This window comes from Equus asinus, chromosome 15 (genome assembly GCF_041296235.1).
Source record: "Equus asinus isolate D_3611 breed Donkey chromosome 15, EquAss-T2T_v2, whole genome shotgun sequence".
Classification (NCBI taxonomy): domain Eukaryota; kingdom Metazoa; phylum Chordata; class Mammalia; order Perissodactyla; family Equidae; genus Equus; species Equus asinus.
Window position 1 is genome coordinate 4,165,423 of NC_091804.1, and position 20,030 is coordinate 4,185,452.

Here is a 20,030-nt window from a genome sequence, read left to right on the forward strand (position 1 = left end):
AACAGCCATGGAACTGAAAAATAACATTAAATGGGGATACCATTTAAAATTAACGCAAAGGGGCTGGCCCGGTGGCGCAGCGGTTAAGTTCGCACGTTCCGCTTCTCAGCGGCCCGGGGTTTGCTGGTTCGGATCCCGGGTGCGGATATGGCACAGCTTGGCAAGCCATGCTGTGGCAGGCGTCCCACATATAAAGTAGAGGAAGATGGGCACGGATGTTAGCTCAGGGCCAGTCTTCCTCAGCAAAAAAGAGGAGGACTGGCAGTAGTTAGCTCAGGGCTAATCTTCCTCAAAAAAAAAAGAAAAAAATTAACGCAAAATGTATGAAGTCTAACATTCAACTATTTTCTCCCTTTTCCACTGCAATCCCAATGCTATGTGATTAATTTCATGGTTGACATTTCTGAAGCATTTCTGTCCATATAACAAAGGTATAATGGGTCAGGTAAAGGCCAAGGTTTTCACAGAAGCAGAAGGGTAAAGGCATATTCCTACCTAAAGCAATGCCTGGCTTTATCAAATAATTAAGTCATGCAATTCAATATCTATTGCACCTGACTTAATTGTCCCAATACTTGTATTAATGGAATAAAGAGCAATTCATTCCACATACCTCTTTCTGCCCACGTTCACTCAGAAGCAAATTTATAAATGAAAATAAGAAATCCAATTCACATTATTCAATTAGCTATATATAGTCAAGATAAAAATAACAAAGACTTTGCATGAAGCATTCTCTTGCAATTCTTCTAAATTAAATGTTTTTAAGTCTAGGATCTCTGCACTGATACAATAAATTTTTAGCAATGAAAATTAGAAACCAGCCTTTGTTGTAATATTTAACTTAGCATGTAAAATAATCAATTAGTAAAAACTTACTTGACATAAGTTTTGGAATGTGGGCGTGGCCTCTCAGCAGCGGCCTGTATAAGCTCCCCTGGTAAGCCGCAGGTGGTGGTGCGGCACTGCTGTAAACCCCAGTTCCTGAGCCTCTCGGCATAACATGCCTGTAAAAGGACCCCCACCAACCAAAAAAACATTAGATGTAGATATATCCATTATATCACAGCTGACAGAAGTTAAACACACACTAGTAGTCATCTCCTCACTACTAGATCTTATCAAGAAAATGCAAATTTAAAAGATTTGTAATTAACAAAGTTCAAAACAATACCTGATGGTAACAGTGACAGCAAATGTTCATTTGTCAAACCAAGATTCTTACTTGACGATCATTTAAATATTATTTTACGCAAAAAATAATTTGAGTCTATTTTTCTTTCTTTGTATTATACTTGTTTTATCCTCAATGACTCATGCTGTTGCTATCAGTGTACAGTGCAACTCTGTATCTTAGTACTTTCAATTGACTCTATCAAACATTTCCCTTTATCTTTCATAGTCTTCATAATTATATGTATATCTACAGAATACTTTACCATAACAATGTCTCATATATTTTACTAAACCAGTCCTCTCATTTAGTACTAGTGTTATAGACAACAATGCACAAGAGATATTTGGGCATATAACTTTATGCTCCTCTAAAACTATCTTCTCAGGATAAATTCGAAATAGAAATTTACATCAAAGGTAAGAGTATCTTCAGAATTCAGAACTCTGTTTAGAGGACCTTCTATGTTGCTTTCTAAAATAGCAGAAATAATGCAAAAAGATATCTTAAGAATGTTTTAAATTTGCATTTATTTTACTATTAAGAATGAAGACTTCCCAAACAAACCACCACAGTAACAGCTAACATTTACACAGTGTTTAGGAACTATACCAGCACTTGGTAGACATTAGCTCACTTAATCCGCACAACTTCAGGAGGCAGACGTAACCATCATTCCCATTTTACACGGAGGAAACAGAGGCATAGAGTGGTTCAGTAACTTGCACAAAAATGTCAAGTGGCAGAAAAGGTATTTAAATCTAGATCTTTAGGATCCAAAGCCCATGCTCTTGACCGCTATGCCACACTGTCCCTTCCTATTCACCATGCAAAACACATGCTGATGGTGACCTACTGCTAAATCCATTTTGAATCTTAAGGTTTTCCTATGAATTGGAATTATCTATTTATGAGTTATCATTAGTAATTCATAAACAGTAACTCATTAGTATTTCCCCCAACCTGTTGCTCTTTTTATTTCAGCTTTACCTGTTATGGTTTCAAAGTCCCCTTTCTCTATATATAGTTCTCTCTATAGCTAGGAAAAAGACAATTCATAGCTAATAAGCGCAAAGGATTAAAATCAGAAATTCAAGGAAGAGGAAACACAAACAACTAGTAGATACATTAAAAGAAACTCAATCTCAAACAGACTGGTAGTTACCAGAGGGGAAGGCAGTGGGGGGGTGGAAGAGGTAAAGGAGCACACACGTATGGTGATGAAGAGAAACTAGACTTGTGGTGGTGAACACAATGCAGTCTACATGGAAGCTGAAATATAATGATGTACATCTGAAATTTACACAATGTTATAAAACAGTGTGACCTCAATGAAAATAAAGAGAGACTCAATCTCACTAATAAGGCAAAGAAATGCAAATTCAAGCAACAATGAGACATCACTGAGTACTAGTTAAGCAAAAACCTACAAGACTGGTGGCTTTGTGTACCAATGTATTGGTTAACAATTTAAACACATTCTGTCATACATTAATTTGGGGAAAACTTTCTGCAGGGTAAAGAGAATGTTTTATTCTTTTGAAATAACTGTCAGAAAGATAGTAAAACCTTTTAAGAGAACACAACGGAACTGTCAAGCAACACATAAAGCAATACATAAATCAAAGAAATAGAAGTGAATTTAAAAAATAAAAGCAGAAAAGTATCAAAGTCATTAAAATATCTGCAAAATGGTTGTATTTAATGGTCTCAAATATTTGTGGCATAAATACTGACTTAATGCTTTGTGGATGATTCGGCAAAAGCAAAATAGACAAAGAATAGAAACCTACCACTCACCCCAAAGTCCTGAACGCCGCCTGATCCAGGTGGACAGGCCGCCTGTCCCGATTAAAGCCAAGCTGGGGCTTCCACTGCCGTCCGTTGCTGGATTTTTCCCAGTCACTAGGTTTCAACACTGGTGCTGGTTTTCTGATTCGAAAATACAATACTTAGTTATAGAGATAAACATCATGCATACAAAACCAAACTAGATAGTTTATATTTTATAATTGCACTGTTGTTACCTTGCTCCTGGAAGCATTACAGCTTTAAAAATGTAATCTTCCGCAAACTGTGGGTCTTTAAAATTAACACTAGAAGAGAATAGTACACAATTCAATGATTTTATTATATTACCTTAGATTAACTATCATGTAAACTGAGGTATTTTTCATGTTTAAACAGAATAAATAAAATTCAAAAGTCTTCTCCAAAAATTATTTTAGTCAATGAGTTTTGCTAAATGGCTAAATATCTTCTTTATCAAACTGCCATGAATTGCTAGTACTTAGCCCTCGTGTAATTTCTCTCTGGGGAAAGCCATGTTCTAGCTAACTGTGGTTGATCACAGAAAAATAAGAGACATTGCCCTAACTCTCAAGAAATCCCAATATGATATTGGAGACAGGTCAGAGGTTTACAACAACAAAAAATTTTAAAACACCCTTCATTTTGTTTAGTCCGTGGCAGAGACTTTCCCTCTAGCAGTTTAGGGAAGATTAGCTCTTGTTGCAATAAAAAAAAGAAGCAAACACCATTAGAAACATATGCAAAATCAAAAATGAACACAAATAATCTGTGGGGCAAAAACACTAAACTTTCCAGTTGGAACCCTGTATCCTACTCTACTAATGTGTTTTTCTTTTGTAATGAAACAGTCACAGTTTGACAACTACACAAAGGCTGGACACTCAGACTTTGAATATAAGTTGGATCAAACTTCCTTTCTGGTGGGGGGATGGGGGAAAGGGGTTGTGTCCCAAAGGCTGGTAAGTACCTAAGTCTTCCTTCTGACACAGCAATGCCTCTTCCAGGACTCTGGATATGCACCAGATTTATACTTTAGGATGCTCACATCAGTATTCATAACACTGAAAAACTGTAAAACCTAAGTGTATGAGTAATAGTGGACCAGTTAGAGAAACTACTAAAATGAAATCCTCAGTTGATATTTTTAAAAATTTAGTAATAGAATGCTTAATGACATGGGAAAAATACATATACAACAGACTAGACATATATTCATCAAAAGGTTATCAGTATAATCATCTCCTTTCCTTTTTTGTGCTTTTTATATTTTCCAAAATTACAGATTATAGTTGCAATCAGTTGAAAAAGGTTTTATTAAACTGGTTGACATTTTAGACTTTTTTTCTCTTCAAATACTGCTACTTTAAATGATTAGGGCCCATGTGTTATAGAGAAATTTTTGTTGTGGTAGGATTTAACAGTATATTTTAACTACAAAAAAATAGCTTCGTTTATAACAAAAATGCTATGAGTTCAAGAATAGCTGAACATTCATTTACTCAATCTGCTCCTCTTACAACTCACTCATCATTGGCAACTGTCTTTATCTCAAATCTTCTGTATTGGGCAAGGTAGCTTAGGGCAGGGCAAGGCAGACAGGCAGTGATAAAGGTTTAAGAGGGTGACAGAGAAAATAGTAGTTAAGTATTTGGGTTCATTAGGGCTTTGTAAATACAAAGGAAAGAGAGAAAATTGCTAATAAAGTAAGACTTGCAACTAAAGTGTCTCAAAGCAGTTATCTTCGCGTCAGCAGGGCTCTGCGGCAGTTTACCAAATTCCTAGGGTGCCAACTGCAGAGAGGGTCTCACAGTGGGTGTCGGGGTACAAACACCAAGCAGGTATCAAGCCTGCCTCCCTGTCTAATAAGGGAAAATGGAAATGTTTAATAACAGTTTTATAAAGAAGAAAGTGGAAAAAGCAACAGGCGGAACAGAAAAGACGTTAAGTCAAAGCAGGTGTGAGCACGTGCCCTCCATACACGTCTTTGAGAAGGCGGGATAAAAGCACGTGCATGTGGGGTTCTTTCACCTGGGACCAAGGAAAACATCATCCAAGAGGCTTTGGTTTAAGATGGGACAGGACCGGTTACAGGATGGAAGAGAAAATAAATGGAACAAAGACAAGGAAAAGGGTCCCAGGACCAAGCAGTAGCTCAGTTTAACTGGAACAGCCTTCTCAATGTGGAGAGAAGCAAGCCCTATAGACCTGAGTGACTGCATTCTCAATTCTCCCAAAGAAGATACATAACTAGTACCATTCTAAAGGCACAGAACACAACTGATCATTAGCTGCAACAAATGCTTTAAGTTCTCAAGGCTTAATTCTCAGCTGAGACTCCAGTTGAGAAGGGGTGATTAGAGCGAAAAAGTTTGTGAACAGAAGTGGGTAGTAAGACAGGCTGCTACAACTGGGTTACTGTCATCAACGGTTTGTTCTGACCACAACGGTTTGTTCTGACCACAACGTAAAGCCACTTCAAGGTGGGGGTTGGGAGTAAGGGAGTAAAAGCAATCAAAGACGCAATTCAAAAAGAACCACCCAGCAGCAGTGTGTAAGAGAGAAGGGGAGAGAACCAAAAGGTGGTCACCAATACGGTCTAGGCAAGGGCCTTCAACATGTGCCTGAGGTGGGCATGTCGGGCAAGCAGAAGTAATGGCAGGGCTAGAAATGGAAAGAAGATCATATTCAGGCAAGGGCTCTGACATGAAGATCTGCAAGTCATGCACAGAAAGAGCTGAAACGAAGAAAATGAACAGCCAAGGTAACAAGCTTCCAGGGAGATGAGAGAATCCCAGGGTCACAGGGATAATCTCTCCTAAAGGACAATGGTTTCAACAAGAGATTTAACAAGACAGCTGAAACTAATGTTTGGGAAAACAAATCAATTTATTTATCAAATATGTGAAGTTTATTATATTCAATTATTTCTCAATAAAATTGTCCTAAAAATTCCATTATTCATGCTCATGCTCTGAAAGGGAAAAATTTCCAAGCTAACAGGAAGACAACCTCAAAGATCTCCCCTACTTCCTTTCAGAACCGCAGACAACAAAGTTATCTATATACTTAACACGGTACAAGCCATTAGGAGACAGAAAAGGAGTTTCTAAAAACAAGTCTGGAGTCCCTGTTGAAGGGACAAGGGACATGATGATCTCAAAGATTAAAGCACTGTTGTCCCTTGGATCTTTTGAGAACAATTTGAAGACTCACCCTCTCCTAAAATGAGTTAACCTTTCACCAGTTGAGAGACTTTTCATATTTTAATTTGTTCCCAAAATATATACTAAGAACTATTACGTTTTTAGAAATTGAAGAACAAAGAAGCTAATGCACAACTCAACTGTACTTCTCCAGTGTGGTAACATCAGCCGCGACTTAGTCCCACTAAAACTGAAATACATCAGGCAGGAACCCATTAGGCAAAGACCCAAAGGGTAACTTTTTATTTGGATCCAAACTTTGGAAGTTCTTTCAGGTTTATGTAATTCAAATTCTTATAGGTAGAGAATTAAAGATAATGGAAATAATTTTATTATAATAAAATACATTAATAAATACAATGGAAACAGTACAGGGGGAAAAATACAGATTGCTCTTTGACAAATTTCCACCACCAGAAACAAAAGGGATTAATTGTGGAGAGTATTTCAGGGAGGAAAGGCAGTAGCACTGCGATAAGACAGAAGCACCTTCAGGGAGGAAATGAGTTAGAACCACCTATGGACTTACCAGACTGCCCAGCTGAGGTAAGAGAACTGTGTTTAGACTTATAGTTTTATCTAATTCTGCAAATAGGAGAATTATTTTGAACTACTTCTTCCAGGTGGAACAGCGCTGACTCACCCAGCATAGGCTTCTACCCAGCAAACCAGCTCTGACCCAGGAGCAGCAGAATGGATCCCTTCCTTGGTAGGTGACCTCTCTATTATTTTAATCACCTAATTGTCTTCATAAACACACCAAGGACAAAATAAATAAAAATTTAAAACCTAAGCATGGTTGAAAATAAAGAAACTGAACAGAGCTTTTATTTGTAGCACAAGTAGCCCTTTAAACACCGTTAGTAAGAAAATACTGTAGCAAAGTCTCAATAGAAACGTATGACACCTTTTTCTGATTCAATTCACTTTAAGAACAATCCTTAGAAATGCTATTTTAAGTACTATTATTGTTTGAGAGTGCTAGCACACTTCATAAAGAAAGAAGAAAACTCCAAATACCAAGTTTCATTTTTACTCTACCTTTCCCAGATATATTCCACAATTAATGCTCAATCAGCATACCAATGCAAACTGTTCTTGTAGGGAAAATTTCACAATTCATATACTTGACATTTTAAAACACTTAAAGAGTTTATAGGACTTAAGATATCTTTTCTGACATTCTATCAGAAGAGGTTAGCCAGTTCAGCATCCTGTGAAGTGTTACAGGCAGTGAAAGTTAAACCCTCCCAAGTGTTTTCAACCAGCAAGTCTGTTACTGATTGCATGTACTCCACTTCCTCCACGCTTCTGATTCTGAGTTATCTGCTTGCCAACCATAAGCCTTACAAACACTGTAGTAATGGTTACATTAAAAAGTTTATCTTCATACATATTCACGTTTCAAAAAATCTCCTTGAAGAGAGAAAACATTCTATCCTTTGCCTGATTCATCCAAAGGTGAATACAGAAAGTTTGAGAAAGACTCCTCTGAAGAAACAAATTTGGACTCTTAGAAGACTTTGGCAAACCCTGATCCCAATACTATGAACAACTGAGGTTTTGCATGGTTTAAAACTATGCTAGGTGCTATGAGAAAAAAAAAAAAAACACAAAACAATGCTATTGATGAAAATAACAAACACAAAGATGATAGATTACCTTTTAGAAGAAAAGAAAAGCAAGGAAGGGCAGGCTACAAAAGGAAGAAAATTCCAAACAATGGGAGGAAGGCGCAGAGGTCACTGAGATACTCAAGGGACCAGCCTGGGTAGCAAGGAGGAAGTGTGCTTGAGGAACTGTGGGCATTCAAAGCTATGGCTCTACCAAATTATGAAAGGCCTTCCTTGAAACAGCAAAGGAGTGTAATTCCACCAGCACTACAAAGCATCCAAAGATTTCTGAGGGGCGGTAGTGTTTAAGAAAGATAAACCAATAGATTCAGTGGGAAGGTGAAATCAAATAAATCAGCTGGGAGATCACTATAGTAATTCAGGAGAAGAAACTACAAAACAGCCTCACTGGGAAGAGCCTGATATGAAAAATAATTGGAAAGAAAAAAACATTCCACAACAGTGGTGTAGATAAAGGGAGTAATGTAGAGTGAGAGGCCAAAGCATATAATGGACTCCTAAGTCTGGGCAATGGGGGAAAGCGGAGCCCCAGGGACAGAAAGGACAGGTTGGCAAGGAGAACTGGTGAGGGCATAGGACAAAGAAGTCAGTCTGGAATACTGAGTCTGAGGCAGAACAAAGGGGTGTGTGCGCGCACGTGTGTTCTACTCCAGATGAACAGAAAATTGTGCTTCCTGCACTAGGAAGATAACTTTTCTGTAATATTAAAATCATATGCAGGTTTTATATATTTAAAGTTAACAAAAAATTATTCTAAAAATATTGTGTCTAAGCAAATCACAATGGTGAAGTGCAGGATGAGGAAAATTAAGGGAGACAGCTCAGTTCTAATTCAAAGTTGAGCTACTAATATGTTGAATGATTTATGGAACCAGAATTAGAAAAAAAAAGATCTCCTAGGTCACAGTATTCTCTAAGGGTCCCTCTATGAACTTAAGACACTTCAGTAACCTCTACAATATACTTTCTCACCTCTACAGATAAGACCTAATGTAATGGGAGGAACCCACCTAAACTTAACTTGAGGAAACTTCTCAAATATGGAACGGAACACCAGATGCAAAAAGAGGAGGGAAAACAATGCCAGGAGTCAAAATAGAGAGAAATAACTGGAAATTGGCACTGGAGGCTGCATTCTCAAATTTTCGTTTATAAGGCAAACACAACACTGGAATGTACAAGTCCTGAAACAAATAAACACACAAAACCTGCAGTAGACTGGATCTCGGCCTCAACATTACCCCTCAGAGAAAACACTGAAAACCCCTCATAAAGTAAAAGTTAACTGTGGTCTTTCACAAATCTCTAGGAAATTAATTCATAGTAATTTTATTATGAAATTATTTTCAACATATACCTAAATATGTACCTACATCTGGGACTTGTTTTATAAATTTAATAATCTTGTGAACACAGTGGATGTCAAATTCTACCCAAAGGCCCCTTAAAGGCTCAGAAAAAAACCAACAAGAACAACATCATACAAACAAAAACTCCAGGATTTGTCAATTTTGTAACTTTTCCCTTGAGCAAGTCTCTCTACACTAATTAGAAAGTTAAGCAGAACTAACTATTTCCAGAGGGCTGGGCAGGAAGGCCCTTGAAAACATGCAGAAAAATTGAGAGGCAAAAGCAAACATGTGATAATCCAAAGAGGGAATCGGCGGGATTAAGTGGCCCAAAGTACCACTGCAAGCCATAGAACCCAAGGGTTAATACGCAGTGTCCACACTGGACCTGTGAGAGCCAGACGGTTTGTGATGGGTGTAGGAGCGCAGCTTACAATTACTTCTGAACTCCTCCCTTAACAAAAGAGCCCAAAGACAAGGAGTCAGGACAAATTATGCTTAAAAATAAACAAAAATTGTGTGTAAACAAAAGCAACTCATCTAGAAAGATTTTCCAAATTTACGATACTTTTCTTGAAATAAAAGCCTTTCTAGAATGGCAGTTGCTCTCTAAATCCATTAAAGATAGGAAAATAAATATGCCTATACTTCACAAAGAGAAACCTAAGTAAAACCAAACTATTTCCTGAGAGTGAAAGAGATGAGTGGGAAAGGAGGGCTCAGGAATAGCTTCCCAAGCAGGCTGTCACGAATCCTTGAATTACTAGCATGTGTTTGCCTTAGTCTTGCCTAAAGACTAAAGAAAATGACAATGCCGTCAAGATTAGTAATCATATACAACAATTACTCAAATGAGTAGGTAAGTCTGTTGATTTTTATTCTAAAGTCATATTATATTTTGCATTTTTGCTCACTAGAAAATGCTGTTAACATTGAAGAAATGAACTCTTAAGTTATCCAGACAGCAGAAATTAGCCCTTTAAGTTTATAATAATTGTTGATAAAAATTTCCACAAATTTATTCTATCTCAACCAAAATAAAGTATATAATAGTTTTCTTTTCAAACTCTGCAGCACCACAACTGTAAATATAATTAAAACAATCTGTTACAAATACAGAAAAGCTGTGTGGGCCTCTGAGGTATAGAGCTCTGTTTGCTCCCATATAGCAAACTATCCCTAGAAACGCCTACTTTTTACCTCCCACTTTCCTAATCCGGGAAGAATTAGAGGTTGTCAGGGGAAACCAGAAAGCTGAGAAGCAAGCTTGTTAAATCCGTAACCTTAACAATATACATAATTTAAAGTCAAGAGGCTCTGCTCTGAGGTCTGCAATACAGGGACTCTCCAATCTCAAAGCACTGGTGGAACAGTAGCTGCCATTTCCTTGAGAATCAGAAGTCTTCTTAAACTTATTTGCAAGTTCAGAGCTGTGTTTTGGGTAAATGCCATGAATTTTGGAAAACTTACCTGATTGCAGCGTTCTGTGCCAGATCCCGTAACATGGGAACAGGAGAACACACTATTCTAAAGAGAAAGAAAAGAAGAATTATTTATTTGTAAATTGCAACCTTTTTGGTAAGTGGAAGTAAGATGTTGCTTTAAGAAAGAGAAATCATTAAAATGCACCAACAAAATACAACCATTTATATCTTTAAAAAAGGACCCTGTCTTCCTGGTTTGTAAGCTCATCAACAGAAAACTATTACGGGCAAAGGCTTCTATCAGAATTTGTAAAGAATACCAACAAACCAAAACGGGGGGGTTGAGTGAACAGATCACCAAATACGAAAATAGAACAGGCACTTTGTAAATGAAGAAAACAAAATAGTTAATAAATATAGCATATAGCATTCAATTTCATTAGGAATCAGAGAAATGCAACTGTAAACCACAAGGTGCCAATAAGTATCCACTAGACTGAGAAAAATTAAGGTCATGACAATTTCAAGGGTTTGCAAGAACATAGAGCAACAAGATCTCTCACAAACTGCCAATGAAATTATAAAATAGTGTAATCACTTTGGAAAACCACCCGATATTATCCAGAAAAGATGAAGATACACGTACTCTTTGATTAGCAATTCTATCCTGGATATATACCCTTGAGCAGCAGTTCTCAAACTGATCTCAGACACCCTTAACACTCTTAAAAATTGAGGACCTCAAAGAGCTTTTGTTTACATTAGTTAGGTCAATCAATATTTACCTGTTAAAAATTAAGGTTAATTTTAATTAAAAATTAAGAAATTTTAGGGGCTGGCCCCGTGGCCGAGTGGTTAAGTTCACGCGCTCCGCTGCAGGCGGCCCAGTGGTTCATTGGTTCGAATCCTGGGCGCGGACATGGCACTGCTCACCAAACCACGCTGAGGCAGCGTCCCACATGCCACAACTAGAAGGACCCACAACGAAGAATATACAACTATGTACCAGGGGGCTTTGGGGAGAGAAAGGAAGAAAAAAAAATAAAAACTTAAAAAAAAAACAAAAAAACAAGAAATTTTAAAAATACTTTTAAAAAATACTAATTTAAAAATAACTTAATAGATTACATGTCAACATAACATTTTTTATGAAAAACTATTTTACAAAGCAAAAGAAATAAATGAGAAGTGCTATTGTTTCAATTTTAGAAAATTTCTTTAATATCTGGCTTAATGTCTATCTTAACAGATGGATTCTCTTATCTGTTTCTGATTCAGTCTCTTGAGATATCACCTTACATTTAGCCTCTGGAAAACTCCACTGTACACTCAAGAAATAAAGAGAGCAACAAAAGTAAATAACATCGTTAACATCTTGGTATTATTATGAAAATAGTTTTGACCTTGTGGATCTCCCTAGGGCTCTGTCAGATATGTCACAGCTCTGACAGAGCTACTATATTAAAGAGGTGGGCTTTGACACCAAGTCTTTTTCAGACCATCAGATTTTCTGTTGTTGTTATTTTGTTTTCTCACTATTACTAGAAAATAAAACATTCAGGCAACAAGGAAAAAAATGCTAACCAAACTTCCTCCCAGTTGACCCAATTATACACAAATGAATGCTTACTGATCTGGAAGAATGGCTTCTTCATCCAAAGAAAACTTTCCTTGAATCCCATGACATAGTTCAGGGGGTACACCCACTGGCTGTGGAAAAACGCATTTCTGATTTTATACCCAAAAGAATGGAAAGCAGGGACTCAAACATATACTTGTACACTGATGTTCATAGTAACATAATTCTTAATAGCCAGAAAGTGGAAACAACCCAAGTTCTCATCAACAGACGAATGGATAAACAAAACGTGGTATGCACACAAAATGGAGTATTATTCAGCAATAAAAGGGACAAAATTCTGACACATGCTACAACATGGATGAACCTTGAAAACACTGTGCTAAGTGAAATAACCCAGACACAAGAGGACGAATACTGCATCATTCCACTTATATGAGGTACCAAGAAGACAAAAATTCACAGAGACCCCAAGTAGAAGAGAGATTACTAGAGGCTAGGAGGAGGGAAGAATGGAGAAGTATTGTTTAATACTGTTTAATGGGTCTACAGTTTCTGTCTGGGAGGATGAAAAAGTTCTGGAAATGGATAGTGGTGATGGTTGTATAACACTGAATGGACTTAATGCCATAGAATTTTATACACTTAAAAATGATGAATATGGTAAAATTTTTTTCTACTTTACCAAAAATTTTAAATGCACTCCTGATTAACTAATCAAATAATTATAGTATCTGAAAACACTTGATGATGGCAAAAGAGACCATACCTCTGTGGAACCTGTCTGGTACAGCTCTACAATGAAGTCGTGGAGTGGGTGATGTTTCCCCACAAATAAGACGTCACCTCCAAGACTGTTTCTTCTGGCTGGGGGAAAGTAAGAAAAGAACAAAGATCTAACAATTATACCTATAAAAGCAACTTTTATGAGAGTAAAATAAGCAGCATCTAAATTTTAAAAATTTCATTATAAAGTTTACAAAAAGTAATTTCAAAGTGATAGATCTAAATATATGATGTGTTTCCATGGAAGAAAGGAAGCTTTGACAATAAAGTTTCAAAGATCAATGACTATCAGAAAAAATTATCACTAAAAGATATCTGAATATAGTAATGCAAGATAAGGGACAAAGTTTTCTTATTTACAAAGAACTTAATTTCTTACTATAAGAAACATACAAACATTCCGCAAGGAAACACAAATAAATCGTATCATCTGGTAACAAAGATTATTCTATGGGTGGCTGACAGAGAAATTATTTCAATAGGTTTATTATACCGGCATTAAATAAATTTTCCAATAGAGACCAGCTTTGCAATTTCCTGATACTTTTAACTGTCAATATTAATGGCAAAATGTCACATTTTGTGCAAAATAACATTTCAAGTCAGCAATATGAGGGCAAATGCTTTTGTTTCAACCTAACCTTTCAGGTGAAGTTACTGTTATTTGGGGGTATGAAGGGAAGAAGGGAGATGGGGGAAATTAATAACACCCTCCCAACATGCAAAAACACTTTTGTGTATGCATGTTATATAAGAATCAAAGTCAGAAGATATTCTTGAAGTATTGCTTTTTAATAAATTTAACAAACACTTGTAAGTTAAAAAATTTTAATTAAGTACTATTCAATTTATGCATAATAAACTTTAAGAAGCAAAGTTAACTTTTGTCATAGAGAAATAAAATCAATGATTTATGCCTCCCTTTATGGGAAATTTGACAAATGAAAAAAAGGTCTAATTGTATAAGGAAATGTAAAGTCTCTATTACACAGACTCAATGTTGACCAAGTGGAAGTAGGATTCTTACTCTCTTCTGGAGTGAGGTCTGGGTACACCTCTTCTAGGGCAGCTCGCAGCCTCCGCTCATCCACGAACGGCAGGAGAGCAACACCTGGGGAAACAAAGGCATGACAAGTGGTCCAGCTATTAGGATCACCTAAATGCCAACTATCACTGATCCAAATAAACATTTCTAGTAGAATATCCCTGCTGATATGAAAACATTTTGGAACTGAAGTCTATTTAGCCAAATATCACACATAAAAACTTTCCACGTGGTGGTAGAAGAAAAAATTCTATATATTTTCCATCCATATAGAAAACCATGTTTGCTGAATCTTAACAGTGATGATAAAATATTTACATTAAATGAACAAGTGGCCGCCTGGACACTAGTCTGTGTTCTCACCTTATAGTAGGATGCCTTCAGGCAAGTCAGTTAATCTCCCAAGGGCTTGAGCCCATCCTTTCATCTTTCTAGGACTTGGTTTCTTTTCTTGTAAAAAGAGACCATTCAACCAAAATACTCAGAAGGTCTGTTCAACTAGAATATGTGAAATGTCTCTTCTAGTTCTAAAATTGCATTGTATTCTGTTTACATTTTAAAACCTAATAATTACATACAAAAAATTTTTAAACTCGTTTAAATAACTTTGGGGAGGGCGTGGAGAATAGCAGCTGTTCATTTTTAGGCTGAAAACTGTCCTCTGGAGCGTGATGGAATTAAGGTCATAATTTGGACCTACACGCATAATTTTCAAAGATGCACAGTGGTAATAGTAATACAATTATCTATTACTACAAAAATACGCAGTTATTGAAGCATATATATGTTCTGCTGTATACAGTATAAATAGCATTTTGGCTAAATAAAAATTTAAAGATAAATACCAATGAGAAAGCTGAATGGAGCTAAACAATTTTTGAAACTATTGCCACTCAAAAACTGCTGTACTTGTGATTGATCCCTTTAAAATGATGAGAAATGAAAGGTTTCCAAAGTTGTCATTAAATTATTTAGCTACCATATTTTCAAAAGTTAGGAAACATGTTCAATTTTATTACCTAGTAGGGGAAAATATACTTTTCGAAGTTAAAAAGAAACTAGCTTCTAGTGTGAATTTTGAAAGGCCAAACAGTGATTTCAAAGATATTAACATCCATCATCTGAATAAGGCTATTTCAATTACCGGTAAACACCAAACATGGAAAAAAACCTACGGAGCTGTTCAAGTTTTATTTAGTCAAACACTTAACAAAACCTATATCATGCAAAACTACATTATCTAGCTTTTGTTTTCTACCTTCTAGATTTAGAATCTAAACAAATTATCAGAAAGACTTTCCTTCAATATCAACTCCAGAAGCTAACTACAACCAGTAAGCATCTTGCAGTGCTAATGACAGCAATAAGGTTATTAAGCAACAAGTCAGCCTTATTGGCAGGGTAGGAAGGAATGCCTTACACCCAGATGTGACAATGGTTGGACCTGAGCATGAGCTTGATAGTAAAACTGACAATAACAGCTGTTTTCTTCTGAGCACTGATTTACTACATTACATGCGTTAACTCATTTAATCCTCTCAACAACACAGAGGCAGCCCAAGTAGTGGTAATACTTAGGGAAACACAGTGGTCATACTCTCTGGGTTCAGATCTTAGTTCTGCCACTGTGTGGACTTTGATCAAATTACTTAAATTCTCTGTTCATGTAGAAAATACATAGTATTTGAAATGACTATGCTATATTCCTTTTATATATACTAAGCAAACATTATGAAAACACAACATTGCAAGAACATGTGTTCAATAAATGTTGAAAAAGTACCCAGATATATTTTATCCTCTATCATTTTAAGATGTACTTAACTTAGGCAAGAACTTAAGTATTATCATTACTTCTGATAAGTTTTAAAGACATATGGAGAAATAACTATATCTCCTAATAGTACTAAATTTTACCTCAAGAAAGGTGTCTTGCTACAGAGTCTAATAAATAAAAACATTTATATAACATACAAAAATATTAAAAGAAAGGTCTGAGTTTAAACCCATCCCAAAATTCATTTGGAATCTCAAGAGGCCTCAAATAGCCAAAACAATCTTAGAAAAATAAAGTTGGAGGATTCCCACCTCCTGATCTCAAAACTTACTACAAAGCTACAGTAATTAAAACAGTCTGGTACTGACTGGCACAAGAACAGATATAGCAACCAAAGGAACAGAGAGTCCAGAAACGAACCCTCACATACATGGGCAAACGATTTTCAACAAGGGTGCCAAGACCACTCAATGGGGTAAGGGCAGTCTTTTCAACAAACAGTGCTCAGAAAAGGGACATCCACATAAAAAAGAATGAAATTAGACCCTTATTTTACACCATAAACAAAAATGAACTCAAAAGGGACCAAAGACCTAAACGTAGCTAAAACTATAAAACTCTTAGAAGAAAACAAGGAGAAAGCTTCACAACATTGGATTTGGCAACTATTTCCTGGATATGACACCAAAAGCACAGGCAACAACGACAAAACAGCCCAACAAAAACTGGACTTCATCAAAACTTAAAACTTGTGTGCATCAAAGGACAATATCAACAAAGTGAAAAGACAACCCACAGAATGGAGAAAATATATGCAAATCATATATCTGATACAAGAATAGTGTCCAGAATATATAAAGTATTCTTACAATACAACAAAAACCCAATTCAAAAATGGACAAGGGACTTGGATATTTCTTCAAAGAAGATCTAGAAAAAGCCAATAAGCACATGAAAAAATGCTCAACATCACATCACTAGGGAAACGGAAAGCAAAAACACAGTGAGACACCACTGCATACCCATTAGGAAGGCTATCATCAAAAAAACAGAAAATAATAAACCTTGGCAAGGATGTGGAGAAATTCTAACTGTTGTGCACTTACTTTTCCTCTGGATGATTTATACTACAATGATATAGTCAGCAAGTCATCTGCGTGCTTATATATTTACTTATTTATTTAACAAATTCAGGCAAGGATTTATTTAACAAACACTTACATAAATATATTTATTTATATATTTATATTTTCACTTCACTGTCTCCCATTCCCCTATGCCTCTTCTCCTTCTACTTTAATCAAAACATCCTCCACAAAACACATTCAAAAACAACCTAAGGCCCCAATTCATTCACATATAACAAAATAGACTACAGATCACAACACTTACACAACCCCAATCAATGGGTTGCAATTCTTATTATCATTCCATTAAAGTACTATGAAACTTCTGTTACTACACAAACCAAAAGTAAACCCTAAAATCTCATAAAATGATTTTCAATTTATAAATTATTATTTATCCCCCTTCGCTCCAAAATTCTGAGTCACTTTATTGGTCATCTGCACCACAGGGAATAAAGAGAAAAGAGTGAAAACATGTTTACCAAATGTGCTTTTATCCTAGAAAAATATATGGTGGAAGAAAAGGTTAAAATGATTTGCTAAAATGGGCTCTGGTGTGAAGTAACTGTTGGTTCACTGTGCAAGAGACCTCTCCTCTATGTTTTACATTCACTCATCATCACACATCTGTTGAGTGGCAAACAGTACCTTAAATTTAGTACTGATTTTATATTGCCATTCTTAGAAAATCCGTGAACAGAAGGAATAAGGAAATACATAAATAAATAAGAAATAAACTTTAAGTAATAATTAACGCCAAGTATTTAAATTACATTTCTAATACCTTTTTCAAGTTTCCATGGAGTATAAGTGAATCTCCACATGGACACTATCATGTTTCTACATCTCTCAGCAACCTCACCAGACATCAATGAGCTACTGATGGAAGGAGCAAGCTCCAAGTCCCAGTAATTAATCACGAAGGAGATAAAGACATAATCATCAATCTATTTCAACCCAATTTACTGTTTATCAGAATGCTACTATTAAAATTACCCTAATCATTGCTAATACCAGGTTGGATGAAAAAATATCAAATTTTCACCTACACTCTTCAAAATTTTATCTTCTACAGAAATTCTTTCATTCAATAAATCATGTCTGCTTACAGTTTACCAAAAGGAGAACACTTTTTTAACAAAAAGGAATAATGCCTAAATTTTACCTTGCCAGGCATATTTCTTCCCATTTAAATCAATGGCAAAATCTTCGGGGTAGAAGTCAATTATACTAGAATCCTGTATCAGGGAGAAAAGTAAAGATTCAAGACAAAAGTCACATATATCTGTTATAAAGAATTTGATAGAACTTTCATTCAACTTATCAGGTCTGAGGAGAAAATGAGGTTTCATTCCTTTTAAAAAATGTTATTAAGATATCAGGGCACTGATCCTGGGTCTAGTAAAACAAAATTAACAATTTTATTTTAAACAATGAAAAAGGCATTATTATAAAAGAATTTTATAACTGACAACTGTGGGCCCAAGACAGTGAAGAGTTTATTGACTCTAATAACTCCTACTTCACAGCTGGGTCTCACTCTTTCTAGCTAGCACACAAAACACATGCAGCAGTGATTTCGGGTAAACCAGTCTTTGAGCTCTGGTAGCCACCACACGTGGCCGGAACAAATAAAACTAACGACTTACAGGTACGCTGAGAACAAAATACCCGTTATAAGAATTTCTCCCAAACACAAATCAATTGTATTTACTGGGTAGGGTACTGATGTCCAAGAAAAGCAGGAAAAGAAAAGTAGTGAAAAATATACAGAAGAATCCAAATACTTTTGTTTCTGGATTTCCCTGTTTTAACTATAAAATGCAAAAGCAACTGTGACTAGTGTTAGTAAAACGTATGACAAAAATCCAGTTATCAACACACTCAAAACACGAAGACACTCACAGGATCACTCATGAGCTTCCGCCATGATGGAGGTAGAAAGTTACCACTTGCAGCTGGAAAAACTCCCATAAGCTGTTCCAGTGGTTTAAACTGCAAGAAAGAAAAACAGTTTAAGACGCACAATTTTTATCTAAGCCAAAATTCCATGAATTTTACGGCTGTAAATAATCAAGCTTACCGGTTTAGTACCCTTCTCAAAATCAGAAGGCATGTCTGCAATACCTTCAAAGTCTGAAGCAAATGGTGCATAATGAAAGGGATAGTACCACTTCCAGGAAGCACAGCCCTAGAATCATTAAAAACAAACAAATCCATGTCAATGATGGACACAGTAAAGAAAAAAAATTAAACTATTAACCTATAATATTTTATTGATCAAACATGAGACTTCTGCTATACAGTCCACACATTATTTTCCATGAGTCCTAAAAGCTGTTTTGATTAAATCCAAACTGCTACTTCACAGCAGTGGCTCTTTGATTTAAAAATACTGCAAAGCATCTTTAATAATCAACAGTTAATACCAAACTTTACATTCACAAACACAAGTTGGTGAAGACTGTTATCCTTAAAATGTGTTTGGTGACATTTCTTTCCAACTCTAGAGCTGCTACCATCAAATACAATGAAGAGCTACTGCAGCGGACACTCACTGAACGCACAGTGGTAAGGGACATCCCTGAACAGTGACTGAGAGCAAAACAGCCAAAACTTCCCTTTCATAATTCCCTATTATATTTTCATACAACTTTCTCTTTGCTGTAAAAATATTTAAGTAAACTCATCAAAAAGAAAATAGCAAGTTATACTCATAGAAAAGAGAAGTCTTCCTGCTATGAGTTTTGACTCCGTGCCTAGCGAATTAAAATCTTGACGGTAGGAGTAAAACGTGAAATGAGAATATTTTACAGTTGGTACTTAGTGTATTAAATTACTTTCTACTTTCTGACAAACTTCACCTATTCCCAGGTCACATCAAACTTAACTTGCTTCGCTCTCCAAGCACGAAACCAGATATTAACTATCAGTGCAACAATCCCCTATATGTCCACCTAATCTCTCACCAATCTGACATCTCAATTATCAAAAGCTTTAAGTCAGATACAGATTACTCCAATTAGAATGCATGCACTTCATGTAACATCACTACATTATATGGAGGAAATAGTATTATTCAAATTCCTTTCAAATTCTTACTAGTTCTTTTCCAGGCTT

At 36.0% G+C, this 20,030-nt stretch overlaps 1 protein-coding gene across 2 annotated transcripts in view; it reads right to left on the minus strand.

The window, feature by feature from the left end:
• XRN2 (5'-3' exoribonuclease 2) overlaps positions 1-20,030 on the minus strand; it is a 74,080-nt gene that overhangs the window by 16,317 nt on the left and 37,733 nt on the right. Inside the window, exons 18-27 of one of the 2 annotated variants that reach the window (XR_011494524.1) lie at positions 18,994-19,101; positions 18,816-18,905; positions 18,076-18,148; positions 13,989-14,072; positions 12,945-13,042; positions 12,227-12,306; positions 10,643-11,609; positions 3,202-3,270; positions 2,975-3,106; positions 880-1,007 (exon numbers count right to left, since the gene is read on the minus strand). Coding sequence is in view for 1 of the 2 variants with exons in the window: in XM_014855695.3 (XP_014711181.1) it covers positions 880-1,007; positions 2,975-3,106; positions 3,202-3,270; positions 10,643-10,699; positions 12,227-12,306; positions 12,945-13,042; positions 13,989-14,072; positions 18,076-18,148; positions 18,816-18,905; positions 18,994-19,101 (919 nt within the window). In the remaining variant the exon portion in view is untranslated. The remainder of the gene's footprint in view (positions 1-879; positions 1,008-2,974; positions 3,107-3,201; positions 3,271-10,642; positions 11,610-12,226; positions 12,307-12,944; positions 13,043-13,988; positions 14,073-18,075; positions 18,149-18,815; positions 18,906-18,993; positions 19,102-20,030) is intronic. The other variant, XM_014855695.3, reaches the window with a different exon arrangement.